General features: G+C 53.1%; 3 protein-coding genes across 5 annotated transcripts; 2 read left to right on the top strand and 1 right to left on the bottom strand.

The window, feature by feature from the left end:
* The first annotated feature begins 2,842 nt into the window (after positions 1–2,842).
* Positions 2,843–6,681, top strand: LOC6503004 (apyrase). 2 transcript variants are annotated; one of them, XM_032453028.2, is made up of 8 exons: positions 2,843–3,093; positions 3,346–3,571; positions 3,624–3,821; positions 3,950–4,352; positions 4,631–4,788; positions 4,850–4,946; positions 5,009–5,363; positions 5,431–5,603. In XM_032453028.2, the coding sequence occupies exons 1-8, from the start codon at positions 2,969–2,971 to the stop codon at positions 5,525–5,527; spliced, it is 1,659 nt and encodes a 552-aa protein (XP_032308919.1). In that variant the 5' UTR covers positions 2,843–2,968; the 3' UTR covers positions 5,528–5,603. The 2 variants fall into 2 exon arrangements, with proteins under 2 accessions (XP_032308919.1, XP_032308920.1); XM_032453029.2 differs by lacking the exons at positions 4,631–4,788; positions 4,850–4,946; positions 5,009–5,363; positions 5,431–5,603 and adding exons at positions 5,698–5,855; positions 5,918–6,014; positions 6,068–6,425; positions 6,476–6,681 and having other exon boundaries at positions 2,880–3,093.
* Positions 6,682–7,900: 1,219 nt separating this feature from the next.
* On the top strand, positions 7,901–10,472 carry LOC6503005 (heat shock protein 60A). The gene is made up of 3 exons (XM_001963394.4): positions 7,901–8,122; positions 8,230–9,600; positions 9,662–10,472. The coding sequence occupies exons 1-3, from the start codon at positions 8,096–8,098 to the stop codon at positions 10,010–10,012; spliced, it is 1,749 nt and encodes a 582-aa protein (XP_001963430.3). The 5' UTR covers positions 7,901–8,095; the 3' UTR covers positions 10,013–10,472.
* A 1,151-nt stretch (positions 10,473–11,623) lies between these two features.
* Positions 11,624–24,376, bottom strand: LOC6503104. Of its 2 annotated transcripts, none has more exons than XM_032453030.2 (4): positions 23,636–24,376; positions 20,251–23,292; positions 14,841–20,196; positions 11,624–14,784 (listed from the first exon to the last, which is right to left on the bottom strand). In XM_032453030.2, exons 2-4 carry the CDS (start codon positions 23,219–23,221, stop codon positions 12,147–12,149), a joined length of 10,965 nt encoding a protein of 3,654 aa, XP_032308921.1. In that variant the 5' UTR covers positions 23,222–23,292; positions 23,636–24,376; the 3' UTR covers positions 11,624–12,146. The 2 variants fall into 2 exon arrangements, with proteins under 2 accessions (XP_032308921.1, XP_001963429.1); XM_001963393.4 differs by having other exon boundaries at positions 24,114–24,376.
* Between the last annotated feature and the right edge of the window lie 31 nt (positions 24,377–24,407).

The raw sequence follows: 24,407 nt of genomic DNA, 5'->3' as shown, positions 1-24,407 counted from the left end.
TATACCTAAAATATCTGGTACTCCTAGAAGGTTATACCCTAGATGATACCCAAGTATTTCCCCAATTAGAACAATTCGTTTTTGAATGGTTCATACTTATTTTTGATCTTTTAAAGGTGTATCTTAATTTTATCCATTTCCAAACCTAAGATACCTTTTACTCCCAGACTCCTAGAAGGTAATACCCTAAATGATAGCTAAAAATATTTCCTCCCACTAGTAACTTTATTTATTTAATCGGCTAGTTCCCTAGACTGGAACTAACCATACCCAAGATTTCTAGTACTTCTTCTAGGTAAGCTCAGAGTACCACTCCATTAGTAACCTCTTAATCTTCATCTTAATTTTTATCCATTTCCATACCCAAGAGAGTACTCCCTTTCTCTAGCAACCTTATTTTTGTAATGGGCTAAGAGTTAGTTTCTTAGAGCTTTGCTCCCCCATTCCTTAGAGTTAGAACTACCCATACCTTAGATTCCTGGTACTCCTTCAAAATAATATCATACATAATAGCTCAGAGTACTTCCCCATAAGTAACCTTTGGTTTTAAATGGTTTACAGTGTCAAGGGGGATTTTAAAAGTGCATCTCATCCGGCATCTTATCCCTTTCCAAAGCCAAGTTTCCTGATATCACTAGAAGGTAATATCCCATATGATAGCTGAGAGTTCTCCCCCTATTAGTAACCTTAATTAGGTCTTAGTACCTAGGAACTAGAACTACCCATACCTAAAGCTCCTGGTGATCCTAGAAGGTAATGCCCTACATGATAGCAAAGAGTACTCTCCCATAAGTAGCCTTAATTTTTGAATAGACTAAGAGTTACTGAGCTAGGAGTTCTATTAACTATCCATACCCAAGATTCCTTGTATTTTTAGAGGGTAATCCCCTATATGATAACTAAGGTAACTCCCCCCATTAGAACTCTTAGTTTCTCTTAGATCTGGGGACATATAAGGGTTCCCTTTTTTATCCATTTCCACGCCTAAGAATCCTAGTACCCATCGAATTAAGTATCCTAGACGATAGTTAGTTTCGGAATGGGCTAAGAGTTACCTATCTTAGAGTTTACTCCTTATTCCTTAGAACTCTAACTACTCATACCCACAATTCCTGGTATTCCTAGAAGGCAATACCCTATATGAAAGCTAGAACTACCTTCCCCCCATTAGAACCCTTAGTTTTAAATGGTTTATAATGACCTGGGGACATGGAAAGGTGCACTTATCCCTTCCTATACCTTTGAACCAATCAACCAAAAAGCCACACCCTTCAATGACAGCCCAGAGTGGCACAGGTGCTATTGAGTGTTTGTGGATTTTGTGGAAATGGAGTATATTCATTCAGATAGTAGATCCGCGATACAGAGCACTCGGAGGCCAGCTAATACTATATTTTCTTCGCCAAAAGGTGCAATAAATCGGTATCAGGTTGGCTGTTCTGCTCCCACGCTCATATATTATTTTTTTTTTTGGCCCAGAACGTAATAAACATTCCCATCAAGCGGGGAGAGAGCAGGTGTAACAGTGACACATGTCCGAGGGACATGGAACTATGTATGGAACTGATATATGGAACCGGTAGCACCCTACCCGCCGTATCCGACTCACACTCTCCCACTCCACTCATTTGTTTAAGATAAGATTCTGATCGAAACGAATGAATATTTAATAAACAGCCTTTTTATCGCATTATAAAAATTACTCTTACCGATATAAGAACATGGCACTCAACTAGAACTGCCCAGGAATGTGAAATAATTATTCATTTTTGAAAAATCATTAAACATGACATTGAAAATGAATAGTATCTGAAAACTGTCTATAGTATAACTGCCCATAGTATTATGGATAGTAATATAGTATTATAGTATATATAGTAATCTGGCCTATAGTTTGTAAAGTTTTACAGCGGCTTTAAAAATTATTTATTGTGTGTTTCCAAAACGTAATAATCCAGTTAAAAAAACAAGCTGTTCCAACACTGAACACAATGATTGAAAAAAATGGTTTTTGAAAATTTGGAAAAATATTGAAAAATGTCAAAGGGTTGATAGATTACAGATAGACGTAATCTGATCTAAATCAATAGAATAAATCATATAGAATACAATAGATTAGTAAAATATCGAATTAATATAATCTTTTCTTATTATTTCTATAACTAAAATTCTGATTATTATTTTTTTGAATCTTGTTCTAGAAATTTTCAATAAAGCTTATAGATTTTAAAAAATATACATAAATTATAAATAAAATCTAGGATTAAAATAATTCATATCATTACTATACTATTATTACTCTTATTACTATTATTACTATTATTACTTTTATTACTATTATTACTATTATTACTATTATTACTATTATTACTATTATTACTATTATTACTATTATTACTATTATTACTATTATTACTATTATTACTATTATTACTATTATTACTATTATTACTATTATTACTATTATTACTATTATTACTATTATTACTATTATTATTACTATTATTACTATTATTACTATTATTACTATTTTTGCTATTTTTACTATTTTTTCTATTATTACTATTATTACTATTTTTGCTATTATTACTATTAATACTATTATTACTATTATTACTATTATTACTATTATTACTATTATTACTATTATTACTTTTATTACTATTATTACTATTATTACTACTTTAGTCAGTAAAATATCATTCTTTAGAGAACCTCCTTCAAAAAACCCCCTCCAAAAGCTACATTTTTCTCCAAGTGTAGAACTGAATGGCCAATCAATGAGGTGACAAGGAGGGGTCTGCCGATCCGATCGCAACGAGTACGAGTATCCCCATCAGCCGAAGCCCATTCAGATTTGGCAGACCTCGAGCTGGCGGCGATTTTGGCCATTCAGTTGCCTTATCGACGCCCATCCGGCAGGGTGTAAAGTAATACCCCCATCGCTCCGGACATCCAAACCCAAAAAATGGCCAACAATCAGGTGGCTTTCTTGATTCTAATAATCGCTGGGATAGCCAGTAGCGGGAGTGAGGCTGCCGACAAGGATGGCTTCCCAGTGGCCATCATCCACATCAACGACTTGCACGCGAGGTAAGTTCGGAGAAGAATAACAAGCAGAGCTATCAGATTGATTCTATGGTTTATGGCCCCCATAATCGCTGAGCTGGCCCCCTAAACCATGGCCAGTTAATGGCCCAACTTTATCTGCGACTTATCGCGATTCCGTGATCCTGATAACGTATAACATGACGCCCCACAATCCACACAATCCACAGGCCACGAGCCCCACTTCAAATCCGGATTTCGGCAACTAATCCCCGCTTCGATTACGATTCTTTTCAGGTTCGAGGCCACGGACACCTCCGGCGGCACCTGCGACGAGGGCGAGACCTGCATCGGTGGCTATCCCCGCACCGTCTACACGATCCGTCGCCTCCTCGCCGAGCAGGCCGAACTGAATCCCATCTACATCAATGCCGGCGACAGTTTCCAGGGCACCTTGTGGTACAACCTTGGTCGCTGGAATGTCACCCAGGAGATGCTCAATCTCCTGCCCGCCGATGCCATGGTAGGTGTTTCCATTAGAGCTCTATAACCTCTCTAACCTTTGAATTTTTTAGACCCTCGGCAATCACGAGTTCGACAATGGCGTGGAGGGTGTGGTGCCATTCCTGGAGACGATCAACACCAGCATGCTGGTGGCTAACATGGACTGCGCCCACGAACCCACCATGGATGGCCTGTACAAGAAGTCCGAGATCATCGAGAGGAACGGTCGCAAAATCGGTCTGATCGGCGTTATCCTGGAGACCACTTACGTGAGTTTCATTTTATGTCATTCCTCTCAAGAATCGGATGAGAAATGGCCTAGGTTCCAAGGGGTTGCTCCATAAAACTTACAATAATCCTTATATTCTAATCCTAATTACCTAAATATTCATCTTAGGAACTGGCCAATACTGGAAAACTGATCTTCCGGAACGAGAGCGACACAATCCGTGAGGAGGCAGCGCTGCTGAAGGCCCAAGGTGCCAACATCATCATCGTGATCTCCCACTGCGGCTATGATGTGGACAAGGACATCGCCGCCAACGCCGGTGATGTGATCGACGTAATTGTGGGCTCCCACTCCCATACATTCCTCTACACGGGTGATCCGCCGGGTCCCCATAGTCCTGCTGGTCCCTATCCCACTGAGGTGGTTCATAGCACCGGACATCGCGTCCTTATTGTCCAGGCATCGGCGTATGCCCGGTATGTTGGTAACTTGGTGGTCTATTTCGATGACAATGGCGATGTGGTGGACTTTGAGGGAGCTCCGCTCTACATGGGACAAGATGTGCCACAGGGTGAGTTGTTTTAGACTTTCAGATTAGTTTTAAGCTTAATATTTAACTTTAAGTAGTTACCTTTAAGAATATAGGGTACCCTTGAAGGATAAAAGTTGTCCTTTAGTTTATTTTTAATTCCGATTCTTTTCTATAAACTTTTCTTCAAGTTTTCTTGGTTATGTTCTCTAAAGTTTTGTGCCTGTGATCGTTTTAAGTGTGACCCTAGCTCTTATTAGCTTTTTAAGTGTGACCAAGTGCTTTATTTATCCAAGTGCTGTGATCAATCCCATATGCAGATCAGGATGTACTGGCGGCCATGGTGCCATGGCAGGTGGAAATCGACAAGAAGGGCAAGGAGGTGATTGGCAGCACCAAGGTGGATCTCACCAAGGACGACTGCGCCCAGGGCGAGTGCAATTTGGGCAACTTCTTCTGCGATGCGATGGTGCATTCGGTAAGTTGTTCATTTCTTTAATTTTAAAGGTTAATTCAATTTAATATTTCATTTTTTTTAGTTTGTGGGAATGGCTCCATTCGAGGACAAGGCCTGGACCAATGTTTCTGCAGGACTTATGAATATTGGAGGACTAAGAGTACCTCTCACCAGGGGAAGTGGGTTTCTATAGCGGAATGAAATCATAAAAACCATCAACTAACTTGCCCCTTAATTACAGATCTCACCTATGCCCACATGGTCAGCATGTCACCCTTTGAGAACACCCTGGTGGCCTACAGCCTGCCTGGCTCCAAAATTGTAGAGGCCATGGAGCATGCCGCCAGTAAAGTGGACTTGGAGCAGAATACCACTGGCTCCTACATTAATCTTCAGTTCTCCGGCATACGGGTGAAGTATGACTACACCAAGCCAGTGGGATCCCGTGTGAACTCCGTGTCGGTGCGCTGTGCCGACTGCGAGGTTCCCAAGTATGAGGCCCTGGTGAGCGATAAGCTCTACCGGCTCACCTCCCCGGACTTCCTGCAGCAGGGCGGCGATGGCTATACCATGCTAGCCGAGGGCACCAACATCCAGTAAGTGGTTATTGGACATTATCTTTATTTAATTATATTAAATCATATTTTTTAAACCACTTTTCAGGCGGGGAATTACCGATCTGGATGCCCTAATCTCGTACAGCAACCACCTTGGTCCGATTATCCACGGTCTGGAGGGACGTATTACTGTTCTTAACTGATCCAGGAATCAGAAAAATGCTGTACTGCCATAAAGTTTCATTTTTTTTAAATTAAAAACTTTTCAAAAGTTAAAAATATTGTTTTTCTTTCAGCTAGAAATAAATTTAAAAATCAATAGAAATATTGAAGACTTTGAAGTTTCTAATGTTTTTAAAAATCATTTTTCAAGATGAAAAGGTTCTGGAGGCCATGCTTCCCTGGCAGGACGAACTGGACTCCATTTCCAAGCAGGTTGTGGGCCAGAGTCGGGCTTACCTTCAGCAGAGTGAGTGCTCCAAGGGGGAATGTAATCTGGGTAACTTCTTCACAGACGCCATGGTCTATGCGGTGAGTTTGGATACAATGTTAGAGGATTAACCATTTACAAGAAACTCCTTATGATCCGATAGTTCATCAAGGATGCAGCATCTACGGATGAGAAGTGGACCAATGTCACCATGGCCTTGACCACCCAGGGAACCTTTCGAGTGCCCATTCCTCCAGGCAGTAAGTTTCGAAATAAAAGTAGAATTTCTCCTATTGATGTTTAAAATCCCCAGACATAACCTATGGCCAACTGGTGGCCGTGTGTCCCTGGCAAAATCGACTAGTTGCCCTTAACCTTTATGGTCGTCACATCCTGGAAATTTTAGAGGACGGTGTGGCGCCCATGAATGTGAGCTCCTCTTCGCCCAGATCGTCACGCTTTCTGCAGGTTTCCGGCCTGCGGGTCGTCATCGATCTGAAGGCCGAGGTTGGCCAGAGGATTACCAGTGTCCGGGTGAGGTGCTCCGAGTGTCAGGTTCCCGAGTACAGGCCCCTGGACATGACGAAACAATACCGCCTGGTGGTCATGTCCTATCTGGCCGATGGAAAGAATGGCTTTAGTGTGATTAGCGAAAATGCCGAAGATTTGGAGTGAGTTTTCTTACCATTTTAGAAACTAATTAATCTTATTTTTATTGCAGAGTGGGCCCAACCGATTTGGATGCGTTTATGGACTATATGGATGCAGTGGGTCCCATTACCACGGGCATCGAAAACAGGATTCAGCTTTTGAAATGAAAGAGAAATTGTGATTTGTGGCTGTCCACAGTGATATTTTTTAATTGGCTTTAATTTTTCCCAGGTCAAGGGTATTTTGATATTATATCTTGAAAAATATATAAAGTTTACATAAAAAAATCGCGCGCACTTATTAATTTTTGAAATGAACAAGTATTTAAAGTATTCATTAAGTTCTTTGGGGCCAGCTTATTAAAAATCGATAAATGGCTTCCAATATTCAAAATCAGCTCAAGCTATTGAATAAAAGCTCATATATATCCTGATTTACTGACCATTCATTTTAAATATTTGAAAGTTTATTACAATATCGATACATCCATGAAAATAAAGTATTTTTCTTAGCGATGTATCTTTCTATCGATATGCCGATATTTCTTGGTAAAATCAATGCCCTGATGTTCCCATCGACGATCTCCCACCTCTAGCAGCACTTACCGTGGGCACATTTCGAATTCGGAAGCAAGTGGCTCCCTTGTTGAATTTGACGTCAAGAAGAGTCGGAAGCATTAATTTTACTGTCTTGTAAGCCGTTGCAGCATCAGTTTTATTCAAAGTAAGTTGCTGTTTACCTTTTCTAATTTAGTCTAATAGAGCTGTAAGCGAATCGCGTGTTTTTGAAGCCAAGGTGCGAGAGTGTGCGAGAGCGAGTTATATAAGAAGGAACTATCTGGGGGATAGCCGGCAAATCGTGTTTCCAGAATGTTCGCTTAATTGCTTGACCTTCCATTAAGTAATATCCTTGTTAATAAGAGTCATTCTTCTCGGGGAAAACAATAATAAATGGACAAAACACCTGCAGTTCAGTAACAAAGAGGAAGATTTGAAGAAAAAAAAGTTGAGCAGCAAACGCACATGTTTTTTCCCCAGCCAGCCGGCAATGGAAAGTTATTTCACGATTGCCGGGTGGATTGCATGTGCTCTTGTGTCTCCCATAGGTTGGGGATTTCGTAACAGGCCCTTGGATGGGATTCTCTTCCCGCGGAGTGTATCTCTGTCCGGGCCCGGGCCCTACTTGATTACATAAATGGTTTCTTCTGGAAAGGCGATGCTCTGGTGGAGGGGGCGGGGGCCTGGCCGGCACAGTGAACCCTCTGATAAGAGTGACCCTTAAACAGAGTGATGTAGAATTGTTTATTTTAAATTCCCATTGGAACTTTCAGTTTCTAACTTCCAATGGGTTTTATGTAATTTCCTAATTTTTCAAAAAACAATGTGACCTTATCTCCTTAGTTTTTTTTTTTTATTTATTTTTTGAAAAATCAAGCAAGCTATGGAATGGAGTGGAATGTCAAAATTTTGAATCCCCCAGCCCATTTGTAGAACCCCTCAGTTTTCACCTGAATTTCGAGACACAAACACACGCCTGTATTTCTGAAAAAAAAAATTTATCTGAATTTGTATGTAATTCCGTATTTTTGTATCCAATTTCCAAATTTTTCTATCAACGAGTGGTAATCAGAAAATTAAAAAATATCTAAAAGCCAAGCGCGAGTATTGCACTTTGGACCCTCCAGCACAAAATGCAGACCTCAAGCCGCCTCACCGGGGTAACTAGAGATAGTCTTTGCTCTCCCACGTGCTCTCCCAGATTCCCCCCCACCACCACCACCACCACCTGACTGATACTCATCCGTTTCATCTTCTCCCTTTCCAGATGTTCCGTTTACCTGTTTCTCTTGCCCGCACCTCCATCAGCCGGCAGCTGGCCATGCGCGGCTATGCCAAGGATGTCAAGTTCGGACCCGAGGTGCGCGCCATGATGCTCCAGGGCGTGGACGTGCTGGCCGATGCCGTTGCCGTCACCATGGGCCCCAAGGGTCGTAACGTGATCATCGAACAGTCGTGGGGCTCGCCCAAGATCACCAAGGACGGTGTCACCGTCGCCAAGTCCATTGAGCTGAAGGACAAGTTCCAGAACATTGGCGCCAAGCTGGTCCAGGACGTGGCCAACAACACCAACGAGGAGGCCGGCGACGGCACCACCACTGCCACCGTGCTGGCCCGCGCCATCGCCAAGGAAGGCTTCGAGAAGATCTCCAAGGGAGCCAATCCCGTAGAGATCCGTCGCGGCGTCATGCTGGCCGTCGAGACTGTCAAGGACAACCTGAAGGCCATGTCGCGCACCGTGAAGACGCCCGAGGAGATCGCCCAGGTGGCCACCATCTCGGCCAACGGCGACCAGGCCATCGGCAAGCTGATCAGCGACGCCATGAAGAAGGTGGGACGCGACGGCGTCATCACCGTCAAGGACGGCAAGACCCTCAACGACGAGCTGGAGGTGATCGAGGGCATGAAGTTCGATCGCGGCTACATCTCTCCCTACTTCATCAACTCGACCAAGGGCGCCAAGGTCGAGTTCCAGGACGCCCTCCTGCTCCTCTCCGAGAAGAAGATCTCCTCGGTGCAGAGCATCATCCCCGCCCTGGAGCTGGCCAACGCCCAGCGCAAGCCCCTGGTCATCATCGCCGAGGACATCGATGGCGAGGCCTTGAGCACCCTGGTGGTGAACCGTCTGAAGATCGGCCTGCAGGTGGCCGCCGTCAAGGCTCCCGGATTCGGTGACAACCGCAAGAGCACCCTCACCGACATGGCCATCGCTTCCGGCGGCATTGTCTTCGGCGATGACGCCGATCTGGTCAAGCTGGAGGACGTGAAGATCAGCGACCTGGGTCAGGTGGGCGAGGTGGTGGTCACCAAGGACGACACCCTGCTCCTGAAGGGCAAGGGCAAGAAGGAGGACGTGGCCCGTCGCGTCGACCAGCTCAAGGATCAGATCACCGAGACCACCTCCGAGTACGAGAAGGAGAAGCTGCAGGAGCGTCTGGCCCGCCTGGCATCCGGCGTTGCCCTGCTGCGCGTCGGTGGCTCCAGCGAGGTGGAGGTCAACGAGAAGAAGGACCGTGTCCACGATGCCCTGAACGCTACCCGGGCTGCCGTCGAGGAGGGAATCGTTCCCGGAGGCGGCACCGCTCTCCTGCGCTGCATCGAGAAACTGGATGACGTGAAGACCCAGAACGAGGATCAGGTGAGATGGGATTTTGGATAAAAGTATTCCATAGTTAGTAACTCCGATCTCCTTCTCTTAGAACCTTGGCGTGGAAATCGTGCGCCGTGCCCTGCGCATGCCCTGCATGACGATCGCCAAGAACGCCGGCGTTGATGGCTCCATGGTGGTGGCCAAGGTTGAGACCCAGAAGGGCGACTACGGCTACGATGCCCTGAAGGGCGAATACGGCAACCTGATCGAGAAGGGCATCATCGATCCCACCAAGGTGGTGCGCACCGCTATCACCGACGCCTCCGGTGTCGCCTCTCTCCTGACCACCGCCGAGGCCGTCGTCACCGAGATCCCCAAGGAGGACGCTGGCCCGGGAATGGGCGGCATGGGTGGAATGGGCGGTATGGGAGGCATGGGCGGTATGGGTGGCATGATGTAAGGCCTCCCGATGACGATGATTCTGTTTAAGCCACCATGCGGACAGCGGCGCGGAGCAACGGATCGGACGCAGCCAAACCATCATCCATACAACTAGTCGCGGCGAGACGTCACCAATATCTCTTACGTCGGTGCATCCAGCCAGCAGTCCCCCACCACGACTCTCCTCCCCATATACATTCTAATCCTTGACGGAACAGGATCCTGCTTCGCATTTATCCCTCTTTTCGTTGCCTTGGAAGCAGGACGCACTTCAGATAACAGCTCACCGGGCGACTGCCAGCTGGATGAGCGCTCGCCGGGATTCCTGCGTTCTTCGCGCCGTACCCCCTCGTGGTGCTTTGCGTTTTTTTTAACTATTCCTTAATTCTACTTTTTACATGTTATATATGTAAAGCTACCGTTAGTTGTAAAATATAAAATAAAACACCGAAGTTACTTTGAGGACAAAATTTTGAAAATCTTTCTTGGTTTCTCTTTTTTTTTTTTTGGGAGCACTCCAGCTTGATTCGAACTTGATCATTTAAAGGGTTACGTGGATATCACGGGATTTAAAAATTACTTTTATGTTCAATCTTTAATCATTGTAGGCGAGGACCGTAATATAAACAAATTTTAAAAATTTAAGAAACAAAAAAAGTATTACATAAATAACTCTTCGATTTATTTTCAATTCAATTTAAAAAAAGAAACTTGTTTTTGAATTTTTATCAAAATAATCAATAAGAGTTACTTTTCAATTTTTTGTTTTCAAAAAATCAAAAATTAAATTTTTTTAAAATTAAATTGTAGCTGTTTTATTCTACTTTTATTATAAAAGTTTAGTTTTAAAAGTTATTGTTAAACTTTTTGTTTACAAATTGACAAATAACTCTTATATTTGAACTTGAATAATAAAAATATGAAATAAAACTTCTTTACCAACTTCATCAATTTGTAAGGATGCACCTATAAATATATATGAATATATATGTATATGATGATCAGAATAAAAAAATAAAAAAAAAAATGGAGTTAAATATTTATTTAATACCTGAAAACCCGTATATAAACGAAAGCAAAAGACAAACTTCTGAAAATTGGGATATTTTGAATATTCTTTTATAACCGAATCGAAAAAACAGACGAAAATATAGCAGCATTTTTTACTTTAAACTATTCATTTACTATTTTGATATATCTTAAAGGCCTGTTTAAAATTTCATTAAGATCGGTTGAGTCGTTTTCGAAAAATCGTGTTTGAAAAACTTTAAAATACGGTTGTGTTTAAAATTTTAAGTGACAAGGGAGCTAGACTATCGATTCTTTGTACTTTATACCCGAAAAAGTATTGCTTGAATCAATTTTAGACAATATTCTGAAGATTTTTTAGCATTCAATTAAAAAATAAAAAGAAATTGGAGTTTTTGAAACAGCAAATCGCATATAACCCCTCAAGGCGCTGAAAATGCTATAAACGCGTTCCTACAGGATTGCGATATATCGATAACAATCTATCCGATTAGTTTAACGATAGAAAAGCCCCCAGTCCTGCAGAACCGATTAACCACTGACTTAAGTTTAAAAAACATACCTTTTCCAAAACATAGATTTAAAAAACTTGCTCGATTAATTGTGCTCAAATTTATATTTGTTTCTCTTCGCTTTTCTGTTTTTGTTTGTTTTGTTTATTAATTATAAATACATTTAATAAAAAAAAAACCTAAATAATGTAACGCTTAGATGTTTAAAAGAAAGAAAAAATACGTTGCATATACTCCGCATTACGGTTAATGGGACCAGGCCAGGAGATGCTTATAGTCCATGCTAGTGCAGCTCCTCCTCCTCCTCCTCCTCATGCTCCGTCCTTGCTCCTTCCGCATGCATCCTTTACAACACGACATGACATGAAATGACACGCCCCTGATCCTCTCCTGGCGCTGGCCGTAATGATTAACGATGACACAATGGCAGTACTCGTACGTGATCCGTATTATGATCGATGGCGATGGGTTGTCAGCTGCCTATGGCTATTGACTCTTCCAGGTGATCCTTATGCATTAATTCCTATTCGTTCTTGTGCTCCAACTCTCCCACTTTCCCTTCCACTTCCAGTTCCAGTTCCAGTTCCACTCCAAGAGCCACTCCCAGCACTCCTAGCACTTGCGCTTCTGCGTTCGCCGCTTGACGCCGCAGTTGTCCACCTTCTTGCTGCCCTTGGCGATGGCCAGCAGCTTCACTAGCTTCTTGTGCGAGTCGCCCACAATCCAGCCGTGCTTCTGATACGGCTCGCTGTCGTCGAAGTGCTTGCCGGGCGAGGGCGAGGCCTCCGCCTCCTCCTCCGCCTCTGTCGGCTCCATTTCCAGTCGCTCTCCCCCGCCGCCGGACGCAGATCCTTGGCCACCTGTGCTCCCTCCAGCTCCGCGGTCACCCGTTCGACTGCCCTCGCCGTCGGCCTCCAGGCGCCCGAACTCATCGTCGCTGGAACTGCTCCAGTAGTAGAGCTGCTTCTCGCTGGCCGGTCGCTTCCGGCGGGCCGGAGACTGGCGATTCGCTTGCGACTTCCGCTTCGTCTTCAGGTTCTTGTTGCTGCTGGTGCTGTTGTTGTTGTTGTTGGTGGTGGAGGAGCTGCTCCGGGCACTGGCGGAGACGGGGACAGCAACAGGGGTGGGATCTGGAGTGGAAACTAGAGTCCTGGCGGCGGTCTGGTTGCTATTTCGAGCCTTTTGGCGTTCCTTTGGTGGCGTCGGATCCGGTTCACTGGCCGGCTTAACTTTGACCCTCTTGGGCTGCCGGGAGCTGCGCGTCCTGGTCGGTGGATCGACCAGCAGCTCTCGCTCCGCCGGCTCGTCTTCCGGCTCGGACTCCTCCTTCTCCTTGAGCTTCTGGTTGGCTCGCCGCTTCCGCGAGTTGCTGGCCTTGGTGGCGGCGGACTTTGGCGCCTTGGGAGCCGTGGCCTTGCTCCTGCCCTTCGCTGGAGCCACTGGCGGATCGGCAGGAGGGGCTGGAAGAGCTTGATTCCTCTTGCCACCCCTCGGCGGCTTGGGTGGAAGCTCCACCTCGGCCTCCACTTCCACGGCCGGCACCGACTTCTTCTCCCGATTCTTCCGCTGCGGAGTGGTCGCCTTTTTGGTGGCCACTGCTGGAGGAGTGGGCACCGGGTCCGGCTGGGTGCTAGCTTCGCTGGTCTTGCGCTTGCGCCGCTGCTCCTGCTGCTCCTTCTGCTCGATCAGCGCTATGATGTCCTTGGTGGAGAGGAACTCCTCGTACTCGTCGGAGCTCCAGGTCTCCACCAGCTTCTTTGGTCGGTTGGTGGCGCACCTGCGCTTCGACTTCCGCTGGCCCTCGTCGATCAGCTGCTCGATCTCCTCGGGACTCATGCCCAGCTCCGTCTGCAGTTTGGTCAGGTCCTTGCGTGGTTTCCGGCTGGAGGAGGTCTCAGTGGCCGCCGGTGGCGCCTGTGCCTTTGTTTGCGGCTTCTTCCGGGCATTCCCGGCGGGCGTTTTGGTCTTCCGGCCGGGTGGCAGGGCACTGGGCGCCGGCATGGCCGCCGGAGCGGCGGGAGCAGCGGGTGCCGCCATCGGCTCCACCTGGTGGTGATGGTGGTGCTGGTGCTGATGGTGGTGGTGGTGATGCTGGTGATGCTGGTGCTGCCAGCTCTCCTGGACAGCCGCCGGCGGAGGATCCATGTCGGGCGCCTTGCCAGCGCCGCCGGAGCGCAGTTCGTCGAAGATCTGGTCCAGATTCGCCTGGTTCTTGGGCAGCGCCTTGATCTTGGCCAGGCTGGGCACTGGATTACCCGCTCCCGGTACCGGCATGGCCGCAGCCGCAGGCGTCACCACCGGGGCCGAGTGCTTGGCACTGCTGGCGTGCTTGAAGATCCGGCCCATGATGAGGGACTTGTTCTCGAAGGTCTTGGCGGTGGCCCGGCTGGAACTGCTGCTACTGCTGCTCCGGCTCCGGCTACGACTGTTCTCCGGCGACGAGGAGGACGACGACGACGAGCTGGACGTGGACACAGTACGGCCGCCGGTTGCCCCTTGGGGAGCACCCACCCGCCCCACATCCACTGGCGGCACCAGCGCCACTTCTCCGGTACCGGGCGCCCTAACCGGCGGCTCCGGCTCCGGTTCCGGCTCCACATCTCCGTCACAGCTCAGCGTGCCAAAGTCGTAGTCGTCCCGGTCCGAGTAGCTGGCCGTGGAGACACTGTTGTTGTCCTGCTCCTGTAGGAGATTCACGCACGTCTTCGGCTTCTGGAACGTGATCGGCGCCTTCTCCTCCAGCCCGATGTTCTTGAACGGCCGTTCCGGAATGATGATCCGCCCGGAGACCGGCGGCAGGGTCGCCGAGCTGGCCACGCCCGCCGCCGCCTTGATGATCGACGCGTGCATGATGGTCTTCGAGGACGTGGAGCTCTGCTGCTGCTCCATGGCCCCCGTCGGCGTCACGGTGGGCGTCACCGTAGGCGTCGCCGTCATGGTTTGCTGCATCGCGGGCGGTGGAGGCACCGGAGCCGGCGCTGTCGGTGGCAGTGGTGGCGCCGCGTTCGCCGGCGGGAGGTGCGCCAGGAAGTCGCCGCCCGGCTTCTCGCTTCCCAGGGCAATGTCCGCCAGTTCCGTCAGCTTGCAGACCTGGACCTGGCGTCCGGCCTTGGGCAGCTCCAGCAGGTCCAGCTGGAGGTTCACGTTCTCGTAGCCCTTCATGGCGGCCTTGGTCTTGAACCGGGAGGTGGTGGTGGTGCCCGAGAACTGGGAGACGGCCGAGTAGCTGGGCGACAGCCGATGGTGGTTCCTGGAGAGGCAAAATCTTGAATATGGAACTGGAGAGGATCAGATTGGGGCACTTACGTGGGCGTTGTGGTGGGCGCGACGGCTGGAGGATTCCGGAAGATCTGCTGGATCACCGGCTGGTGGCAGACGGCGGGAGCTGCCGGCGGAGGGGGTCCCGCGCCTAGCACTGGAGATCGCGGTCTCCGGGGATCCATGGGGATGGTTGGCGGCGGCGATGGCGACGGCGACTGCGACCGGGAAGCTGGCGGCGGAGGAGAGGGCGGCGGCGATGGCGTCGGTGAGGGCGAGGGGGAAGCCGGTGGCGGCAGTGGCTGCTTCCGGCCGGCAGTCACAATCACCGATGTGGGCCCCGCGGAGGAGCCGTTGCCGCCGCCGCCGCCGCGCTCGGCGCTCTTCAGGATGTTGCAGCACTCGTAGAAGAGGCGCTCGTCGGGATTGAGGTTGAGGCGGGCGGCCGAGGGCGCGGTGGGACTGTGCTGGTTGTCGTGCAGCCTCAGGCTGGCCTCGGTTATGACGTGATGCACTTGCTCCTCCCGCTCCAGCTGCCGTTCCTGCTCCAGTAGATATCGCTCTCGCTCCCTTTCACGTTCCCTCTCCCTCTCCCTCTCTCGCTCCCTCTCCCGCTCCGAGTGGCCAATCTGCGAGGGCAGCATCAGGACCGAGGCTCGCATCTGCTGCTGGGCCACCGCCAGGGATGGCGGCTCCTCTGGCCGCAGCTGGTGCTCCATGGGATGCTTCTCCCTTTCCAGGTCGCGATGATCCTGCGGACTGGAGGGCGCCGTCTGCGACTGCAGGTACTCCTGGGCCGAGAGCTTGGAGACATGGGCCAGGGTCATGTTGTGCTTGGAGAGCGAGGTGGCCGTGAAGAAGGCCTTGCCGCACAGCTGGCACCCGTACTTCTCTGCGTCCAGTTCGCTCCGCTGCGGCCGCTTCTTGGGCCGCCGGGTGAACAGGACACTGCGGCGTCTGCGCCGGCGCCTGCCGCGTCCGCCCCGGCCCAGGTCCTGGGAGTAGCTGGTGTATACGCTCATCTCGTCGTCCAGGTCCATGTCCATCACCTCGGTGTTGGTGTTGTCGTCGCACATGGAGCCGAAGTTGGAGTGCTCGTCGTTGAGGTTGGGGGCGCTGCGGACGCTCATCGAGGTGGGCGGGCGGTAGCGGTCGTTGTCCTGGTCCAGGTCCTGGTCACCATCCCCCTCCGCGTCCGCATCCGGATCGTCGAACTCGTCGTTGGCGAACTCAAAGTCCTCGTTGGTGGTGGCCGACATGATCTTCTCGTTCACGTTCTTGGCGATTTCCGTCAAGTAGTTGTCCTCCTCCTCGGGATTGGGATTCTCGCCGGGATGGGCCGACTGCTTTGGCTGCTCGGTGGCCGGCTGCCCGGCCTTGTGGATGTTCTTGTTCAGCCGTGGATCTCGACTGAAGGTTGGCGGAGCTGCCGCGGCCGGAGCCGTGATCTTCTCCTGCTTCTCTTGCAACCGGGAGGCCTTGCCAGTTGGAGGCTTCTGCTGGCCGCGCGGATCCCGGGCGGCGGCGCTGCTCAGTATGCTGGGGCGCAGGATGGAGCTGACCGGCAGCTGGGCCACCGACGCCCCCAGCTCCTTGGCCTCCTTGGCTTCCTTGGCCTCGCGCTGCTTCAGCTGCTTCTCGATCCCGATGGAGAAGGACTCCAGCGAGGACTTTAGCAGGCTGATGTTGTCGTTGGTGACTCCTCCGCCCGTCGTCCCTCCTCCGCCGCCGCCGCCTGCGCCCTTGCTCCCCTCCAGCGCCGCCTTGCCCCGCCGATAGTAGCAGCTCTGGCGCCGCTTCGGCCTGCCACGTGCCGGCGGATTGGGAGCCGATTCCGTCACGGAAGCCGCTTCGTTCTTGGCCAGCTTGGCGGCGGGAGCGAGGGCGGCGTTACGCTTCGTGCTGGACATCAGCAGCATCCCGGTGAGCAGCAGGTCCTCGCTCTTCTCGTACGCCAGGTTCTCCAGCTTCTTGAGGTTGTCCCGGCGGGCGTTGTCGATCTTGAAACTCTCCAGTAGCTGGTCCGCCACGATGGCCGCCAGCTCGTTTTTCCGCCTACGCCGCTGCTTCTTCTTCACGGGCACCTCCTCCTCCGGCTCCTTGGCGACCACCACCTCCGGCGGCGGTTCGACGGGCGTGGGCTCCTCCGACGGCGGCGCCGTACTGGTCACCGGCTGCTCCGACTGCGCCAGACTGTGGAAGCCCGACGAGGTGTTGTTGTTCATGTTGCTGCTGTTCTGCTCCTCCAGCAGGGAGCTGCAGTTCGTCTCGTGCTGGGTGCTGGTGGGCGTGGCACTGCGCGGGGGATGCTGGCTGGGAATCGCCGGCGCCACCGAGATCACGGAGACGGGCACGGGAGCGGGTGGCGGGACCTCCGTCTCCGGCACTGGCTCCATTGCAGGCGGTGGAGTGGCGGGCAGGATCGGCTCCAGCTTATGGTCTTCAACTAGGGCGGGTGGAAGAGCAGCATCCTTTCGCCTTCCAGGCACTGCCACGGGCACTGGACACACCTCCTTGAGATCACCGTTCACGGCTAGCGGGAGAGTGGAAACAGCCGCGGGCGTAATCTCGTCCAGGGGCAGCAGGGCAGAGCGACAGTCGATGGTGCGGGAGCGCATGGAGCGCTTCTTGGGCGTCAGGTTCTTCTGAGGAGCCGGCGAGGCCACCACCGGAGCCGGAACCGGAGCGGGAGTTGGCGTAAAAACGGGGGTAAGATCTGGGGCGGGCACCAGGACCGGAGTGGCGACAATGGCTGGGGCCGGAAGAGCAGCGGGAACTGTAGCGGCGAGGGCCAGCGGAACAGTGGGCGTGGCCGGAACAGCCGGGGCCACCTCCACCGGCGGCAGAGCAGGAACAGCGGTTAGCTGTGCCGGGGGAGGGGCAGGAAGAGGTAGCTTCTCCAGAACGGGCGGCAACAACAGCCCCCCAGCGGGTGCCATGGGTAGGATGGAGCTGCCCGACTTGACGAACGGCTCCTCCAGTCTCCGGAGTCTTTCCAGCTTCTCCAACTCCCTTTCCTTCTCACGATCTCGTTCCCGTTCCCGTTCACGATCCCTCTCCCTCTCCCTCTCCCGCTCCCGTTCCCTCTCCCTTTCCCGCTCCTTCTCCTTCTGCTCCTCCTCGTAGTCCTCGTCCGGCAGTCCCGCCAGAATGACCGAATTGATGGCATCGTCGATATGATTGTTCACCACCTCGTCCATCCGCGGACACGCCTTCAGCTGACCCTTGCCATGATCCTTCTTGGCGCCGGCGGAGCTCTCCAGCGAGCGCTTCTTGCCGCTGGAAGTCTTCAGGGGATTGGCGGGAGCGGAGACCACGGGCACGGGCACTGGAACCGGCGGCGGCACAACAGAGGCCACCACCACCCCGGTGCCGGGATTGCGCACCTGCGGTATCTTCAGCAGGTCCAGGTTGGAGTAGTAGTGCGCCGCCAGAGCGGCTCCCGGCATGGGCATCGGCAGGGGCGGCAGGGGAGCGGCGGCGACTGGAACGGGAACCGGGACAGGAACTGCCGGCACTGGCGGAGCAGCTCCCGTGACTAGAGGCAATGGCATCTGGGGCATCCTCGGCGGCGGCACGGGCGACGACTTCCGGCTGGACTTCTTGGACAGGTCCAGCGGCTCCATGTCCATCTCCAGGCTTAGCAGGTTGCGCGCCTCGAATCCGCAGATCGTCTGCCGCCTGGCAGGCATGCCACCAGCCCGATGATGCGGTGCTCCGACCAGGCCGGGATCCCCCTGCACTCCCACCCCCATCAGCGGCTTCTGGAGGACGCCGCGCTGGCTGGTCAGGTTCAGGGGCTGCGGCTCCATCACGTACATGGCAGTGGCCGGGGGATTGGCAGCCGTGGGCATCGGATTCGGAGCAGCCGGATTCCCCTGGGGCATCTGGGGCACGTAGAGCGGCAGCTTCGGCAGCATCTTCACCGGAACGGGCAGCGGAGCTGCCAACGGCGCCGACATCCCGGGCATCCCGGTCATGGCCAAAGGTAACGGAAGAGGAACAGCGGCCGGGTTGGCGGGGGGCAGTGGCACCTGTGCCGGCAGCGCCATCGGGGGCGGCAGCTGCGGAGGTTCCAGCGGCGGGTACTGCTTCAGGGCGGCCAGCGAGGAGGGTTTGGCCGGCGGGGGAGGAGCCACCATTTGCTTGGCGGCCGCTTTGGTGGGCGTACGCCGGGTGGGGGGCAGAGGCGCCGGTGGAACCGGAAGCGGCACTTCCACGGGCACCGGCACAACAGGAACAGGAACAGGAACGGGAGTGGCCGCCAGAGTCGGCGGCGGAGCGGCAGAGGTAGCATTAGGCAGTGGCATGGTCGGCGGCGGAGGAGCAGCGGCCAGGACTGGAGCAGAAACCTCAACCGGCGGTTGTGGCTGCGGAATCCTCTCGACTAGCTCTCGCACCTCCACCACCACCGGTGGCTTCTCCACCTCGCCTGGGGCTTCTGCCGGCGTCACGTCCATCTTGATGATTCTCCGCGAGACCGCCTTCCGCTTGGGCGTCTTCGGCTGCAGTGGCTCCTCCGGCGTTGACCTGGCGGGCTCTGGCAGCTCCCTGGGCTTCAGCTCCTCCTCCAGTTTCTCCTTCTCCTTGGCCGGCTTCTCCTTCGGCGGCGGCACCTGCTCCGTTTTGAGCTTCTCCTCCAGCTTGCCGGTGAGCATGGCGATGCAGTCGCTGATCCGCTTGCTCCGCTTCACGTTCGGGTTGAGGGTGACGAGGCGGGGAGTGGAGGCTGCCGTCGCCGCCGGCGCAGTGGCGGCCAGGACCGGCGGCGACTTGGTGGCCGGCGCCGGTGTGGTGGGCGGCGTGGGCATCAGTTGTTTGCTGGGCGTGGGCGAGGCCGGTTCCGACTCGTGGCAGGCCATCGGCAGCGGGTTGACTGCCTCGGGCAGTGGAAGAGATAGCGCCAGTGGCGGGGGCCGGTCCTCAGCGGGAGATCTTGACTTGGTTTGGACAATGGCAGTGGTGGTAGTGGTGTTGGTGGTGGTATTGACTTTCCCCGGCTCCTGCTTGCTGGCCACTTGGTCTGGCGATTCTGGCGGGGATTTGGAGGCGCGCTCCAGCTTGGCCCGTCGCTGCTGCTGGCGCTTCTGCTTCTGGAGCTTCTTCTGCTGTTGCTGCTGCTGCTGTTGTTGCTTCTGCTTGCGTCCCGAGGAGGCGGTGGCCACCAGCGACGACCTGGACCGGGAGCGCGTCGTCCGCAACAGATGCTGGTTGTAGATCCGCTTGGTGCTGCTGCGCTGCTGCTTGGATTTCGACTTGGACTTGACCTTCGACTTGGCCAGCGACTTGGCCATGGACTTGACCATGGACTTGGCCTTCCGCTTGGCCTTGTTGTCCACGGGGAAGATCTTCTTGCAGACGCGTTTGGCGGGCAGGTTCTCCAGCATCTTCCGGATCGATTCGGCTGAAAGGGGAATCATTAGAGCCTCCGATCTGGCAGGGATCTCATCGTACTCACCATCGCTGGGCCTTTGGCGGGGGGAGTTCTTCAACTTGGACGACCCGGAGCCGCTCTCCTCCCCCTCGGCCACATCGCCCTCGTCGGCGTCCGCCTCCCCATCGGCCTCCACCTCCACCTCGAGCTTCTCCTTCTTGCGGGCGGAGAACTGCTTGAGGGGCTTCTTGGAGAAGGCGCGACGCTTCTTGGTGCCGCAGTAGTAGCGGTACTTGCGCTTCTTGGCCAGCGACCACACGTAGTCGCCGGAGCAGTCGAGCATGTGCCGGTAGAGATCCATGAGGCCGCTGCACTTGCGCCCGCACTTGGTGCAGCTCGACGGGGCGGAGGCGGAGGCGGACGAGCCGGAGAAGGAGGAGGTGGAGCAGGTGTTGGTGGAGCTGGTACATGTGGACATTGACATCGACATGGACATGGAATTGGACATGGGGGTGGAGGCGGACGATGAGCTGGGTGAGCAGGAGGAGCCGCCGGAACCGGATCCGGAGGCCGAGGCAGGTGACGGTTGCTGCTGCTCCAGGCCGGATAGCGGCGTCGGGGTGGACACTTCGTAGGAGGAGCGCGACGAGGCGGACGAGCGGGTCTCCTCCTCCGGCTGCAGGCGTTCCGGCTCCTGTTTGGGCAGCTGACCCGCCGACCCGGCTGCCGCCGACACCTGTCCCACCTGCGGCCACCGGAGGCAGTTGGTGGCGGCGGCAAAGCGTCCCAGCGCCCGCTTCGGTATGAACAGGTGCCGCAGGAGATTCCCGGCCAGCAGCTCCCGGCCGACCACCTCGTAGTGGGTGGCATAGATGTGCGAGTGGCGGAAGGTCTTGTGCTCCTCCAGGGACTTGCGCTGGTCGAACTTGGCGCCGCAGCAGATGCACAGGTACAGACGCGGCCGCGCCCACTCTCCGCTCAGCACCAGCCGGCTCCGAATCCTCTGCTCCTCGCCGCCACCGCTCCTCACCGCCTCCGTGTGGCTGCGCACCAAGTGGCCGCCGGTGCTCCGACTGGCCGACTTTGGTTGGAGCTGGAGGAGGGAGAGGAATCCCTCGTCGGCGAATCCCTGGGTGAGCAGATCATCCGCCGGATCCCGGTGCCTTGATCCTCCACCAATGATGCCGCCGCCACTGTCGTCATCCTCGTCCTCGTCATCGTCCTGCTCGCACTTGATCACCGCCTGCTCGTTCTGCTCCAGGATGATGTGGGGCAGGAGGCGGTGGTCGAGGATCAGATTGAGCTGCTCGAGGAGGCGGCGCTGCTCCTGGTCGAGCTCCTGCTCCGCCAGCGTGAGGGAGAGCGAGGAGAGATCGTGTTTCTGGCGCATCGTCAGCTGCGTCCACATGTCCAGCTTGGAGAGATCGCGCTGGCCCAGGCAGCTGGGCTGCTTCGGCTTCTTCACCAGCCGCCCGCCCTCGTTGATCAGGGTGAACTTCTTCACGTAGTCCCACTTCCACTTCCAGCTGTGCTTCGTGTGCGGCCGCCGCCGGAACTTGGCCATCGGCAGCAGTTCACTGCCGGCTCCACTGCCGCCGAACTGCTCGGCGGTCAGCAGTGTGGGATATGTGGCTCCGCCAGCACCCATTGTATGGGTACTGGGTCCGTGCAGCAGGAACAGCTCCTGCTTGACGGCGCCGGAGGTGCTGCTGGAAGTGCTCGTGCTGAATATCCGTCCGTCCAGATGATTCTGCAGGTTGTGCCGCACATTGTTCACCACATCCCGGTAGAAGTTGACATCAAAGACGGAGGCAGCTGCCGCCGACGCCACACTGGGCAGCCGGAAGATCCCCTCCTGATGCATGGATCCATCCTGCTGCGATGGCAACGATATAGTCTGTAGGGATTGCTGTTGGAGCACTTGTTGTTGCTGGAGCTGTTGGTGTTGTTGTTGTTGTTGCTGGTGGTGGTGCTGGTGCTGCTGGTGTTGTTGTTGCAGTTGCTGGTGCTGTAGCTGCAGCTGCTGCTGCTGCTGTTGTTGTTGTTGTTGCCTTTGGGCCGCCGCCCGGCTGCTGCTCCTCGACTTGCTGGCTGGCATGGCCAGGGGCGGTGGTTCCTCCTCCTTGCGCTGGCCACGATTTCGATTGCCGGGCAACCGATTCTGGGTGAGACCCAAGCGGAAGAGTACCGGCTCATCGGCGCCCATCAGACCCGGCTTGTGGGTGGCAACAGATTCCGGGGTCAGGGGCGTGTGGCTGGGTGTGGGCTGGTGATGGAGCTGCCGCTGGTGGCCGGCCAGGTGATCGGCGTCCGGGAAGCGCAACCGACACGACTGACAGCCAAAGTACTTGTCCGCATGCTGTTCGGTCAGGTGCTGGAACAGCTGATCCAGATGCTTCGGCGGCAGGCAGATCTGGGGGGGAGTGGCCTGGGAGCGGCGACTCGCCGGCGGGCCGCAAATCTGGCAGCCGGGGAAGCCGGAGCTAGTGCACTGAGTGTTGGTGGAGCTGGTGGAGCGTCCGCTGCAGCGTCGCTCCTGCCGCTCCGTATGGAACTTGTCCACATGCTTGGCCTGCAGCTTGCTGGACGCAAACTTCCTATCACAGTACAGACACAGGACCTTTGAATGGCCATAGCTGGAGGAGCCATCATCTCGCTCTCGCTCCCGCTCCCGCTCCCTCTCCCGTTCCAGCCTCTCCTCGTTGAGCAACTGCAGCTTCTCCACCAGACGTGGCAACCGTTCCAGCGGCAGACTACAGATGAGGGACAACGGCTCCCTCTCATGCTCCTGATAATCCTGCATCATCATCATCATGTCCTGCTGATCCGAATGGGGATCTCCAGCTCCAGCTCCTGGTGACGGGTCGGGTTCCGGTGGCTCCGCCAATTGCCGTTTCTTACGCGGCTGAGGGGCGACTGTTGGATTTGGGGGCGTGGCCGTGGCCGAGGCCGTGGCCGCCAGGGCGCTGCTCCCGCCGGTCTTGCCATTGACCTGCTGCTGCTCCTCGGAGAGCTTGAAGCCGCGGCGCAGGCCGAAGCGCGACATGGTCTTCATGTGGAAGCCACTACTGGATCAAGCGGTTCGTTGCACAAAATTTTATCCTCTTTCCTGTTCCTAATCCTGTCCTGTAATAGAGATTGTGAGAGTAAAAGAGAGAGAGAAAGTGGGAAAGAGAGAGAGAGGATAGTTCCGTTAGTTTTTTCCAATTTGTTGACAAATAAAAAACCGCCACAAAATAAATGAATTAAAAAAAAAAAAATAAAGAGACACACACACACACTAAACACACACATGCAGAGCAAAAGACACACACACATGGAAGAAGGGGCACTGTCACATACACACACACACACACTGACAGGGAAAAATTATACAATAAACATTTTCTATTGGAGTTTTATGTGTTGTTTTTGTTATGATTGGAGGTCTTGTTGCATTTTTTTTTGTTTTTTTTTTTTTTTCTGTTACCCCGTCGGATCGTTTTCGTTTATCCGCCTCGCTTTGATGTTCAATTCTTGTTATCGGTTTCACACAGTTCGTATTGCACTTTTTTTTTCGTATTTCGTTTGGGGTTTTTTTTTTCGTCTTTCTCCTTTTCTGCTTCTTTGGAGGTGGCCCCTGCATTTTTACGCTCCTCTGGCCCACCACGCGATTAAAACAAAATCAAAATGAAAACAAAACTACACCGGGACTTCCACATCAATTCATTATTTTCATTTTTTTTCGATTTGATTTTTTTTATTTTTTTTATTTACTATGCTCGTGTATTATTTTTTTCCACCCTAACAACTGCGTTAGGAGGTATCTAACGTTTAGCCCAAATCGATGCGTGCGTAGAACGGTGCGAGGGGGGAGGGTGCCACAAGGGCGGGGGAGGACCATGGAAGCATGGAATGGAAGGAGGGGGGGATGGTGAATTCGGGCAGCCCAGGACAATGATACTGACACTTTAAAGCGGCTGCAGGCAGCATTTTCATCCATCAGGCAGCGGCGTGCACTGGACAATTGGACACTAATTCAATTGCACTGTCCAGCTCATGGGTGGCGTATTTCGTATCGGTTCACACGCACGGCGAAAATCGAAGCAGAAAACAGAACTCGAGAGTTAAATGTGTTTTTCTTATGAGAATTAAAAATGGTCGGGTGCCAGTGTGTACACACTGCGAAACAACAAATGGGAGCAACGCCATCGATAGTTGTTAGTGATGGGCGCGATATTTTCAATAGGTGGCATCCCTAC

The sequence above is a fragment of the Drosophila ananassae genome, chromosome XL, assembly GCF_017639315.1.
Source record: "Drosophila ananassae strain 14024-0371.13 chromosome XL, ASM1763931v2, whole genome shotgun sequence".
NCBI lineage: Eukaryota > Metazoa > Arthropoda > Insecta > Diptera > Drosophilidae > Drosophila > Drosophila ananassae.
Note: the sequence above shows the minus strand (reverse complement) of the source record. Positions and strands in the feature narration are given on the sequence as shown.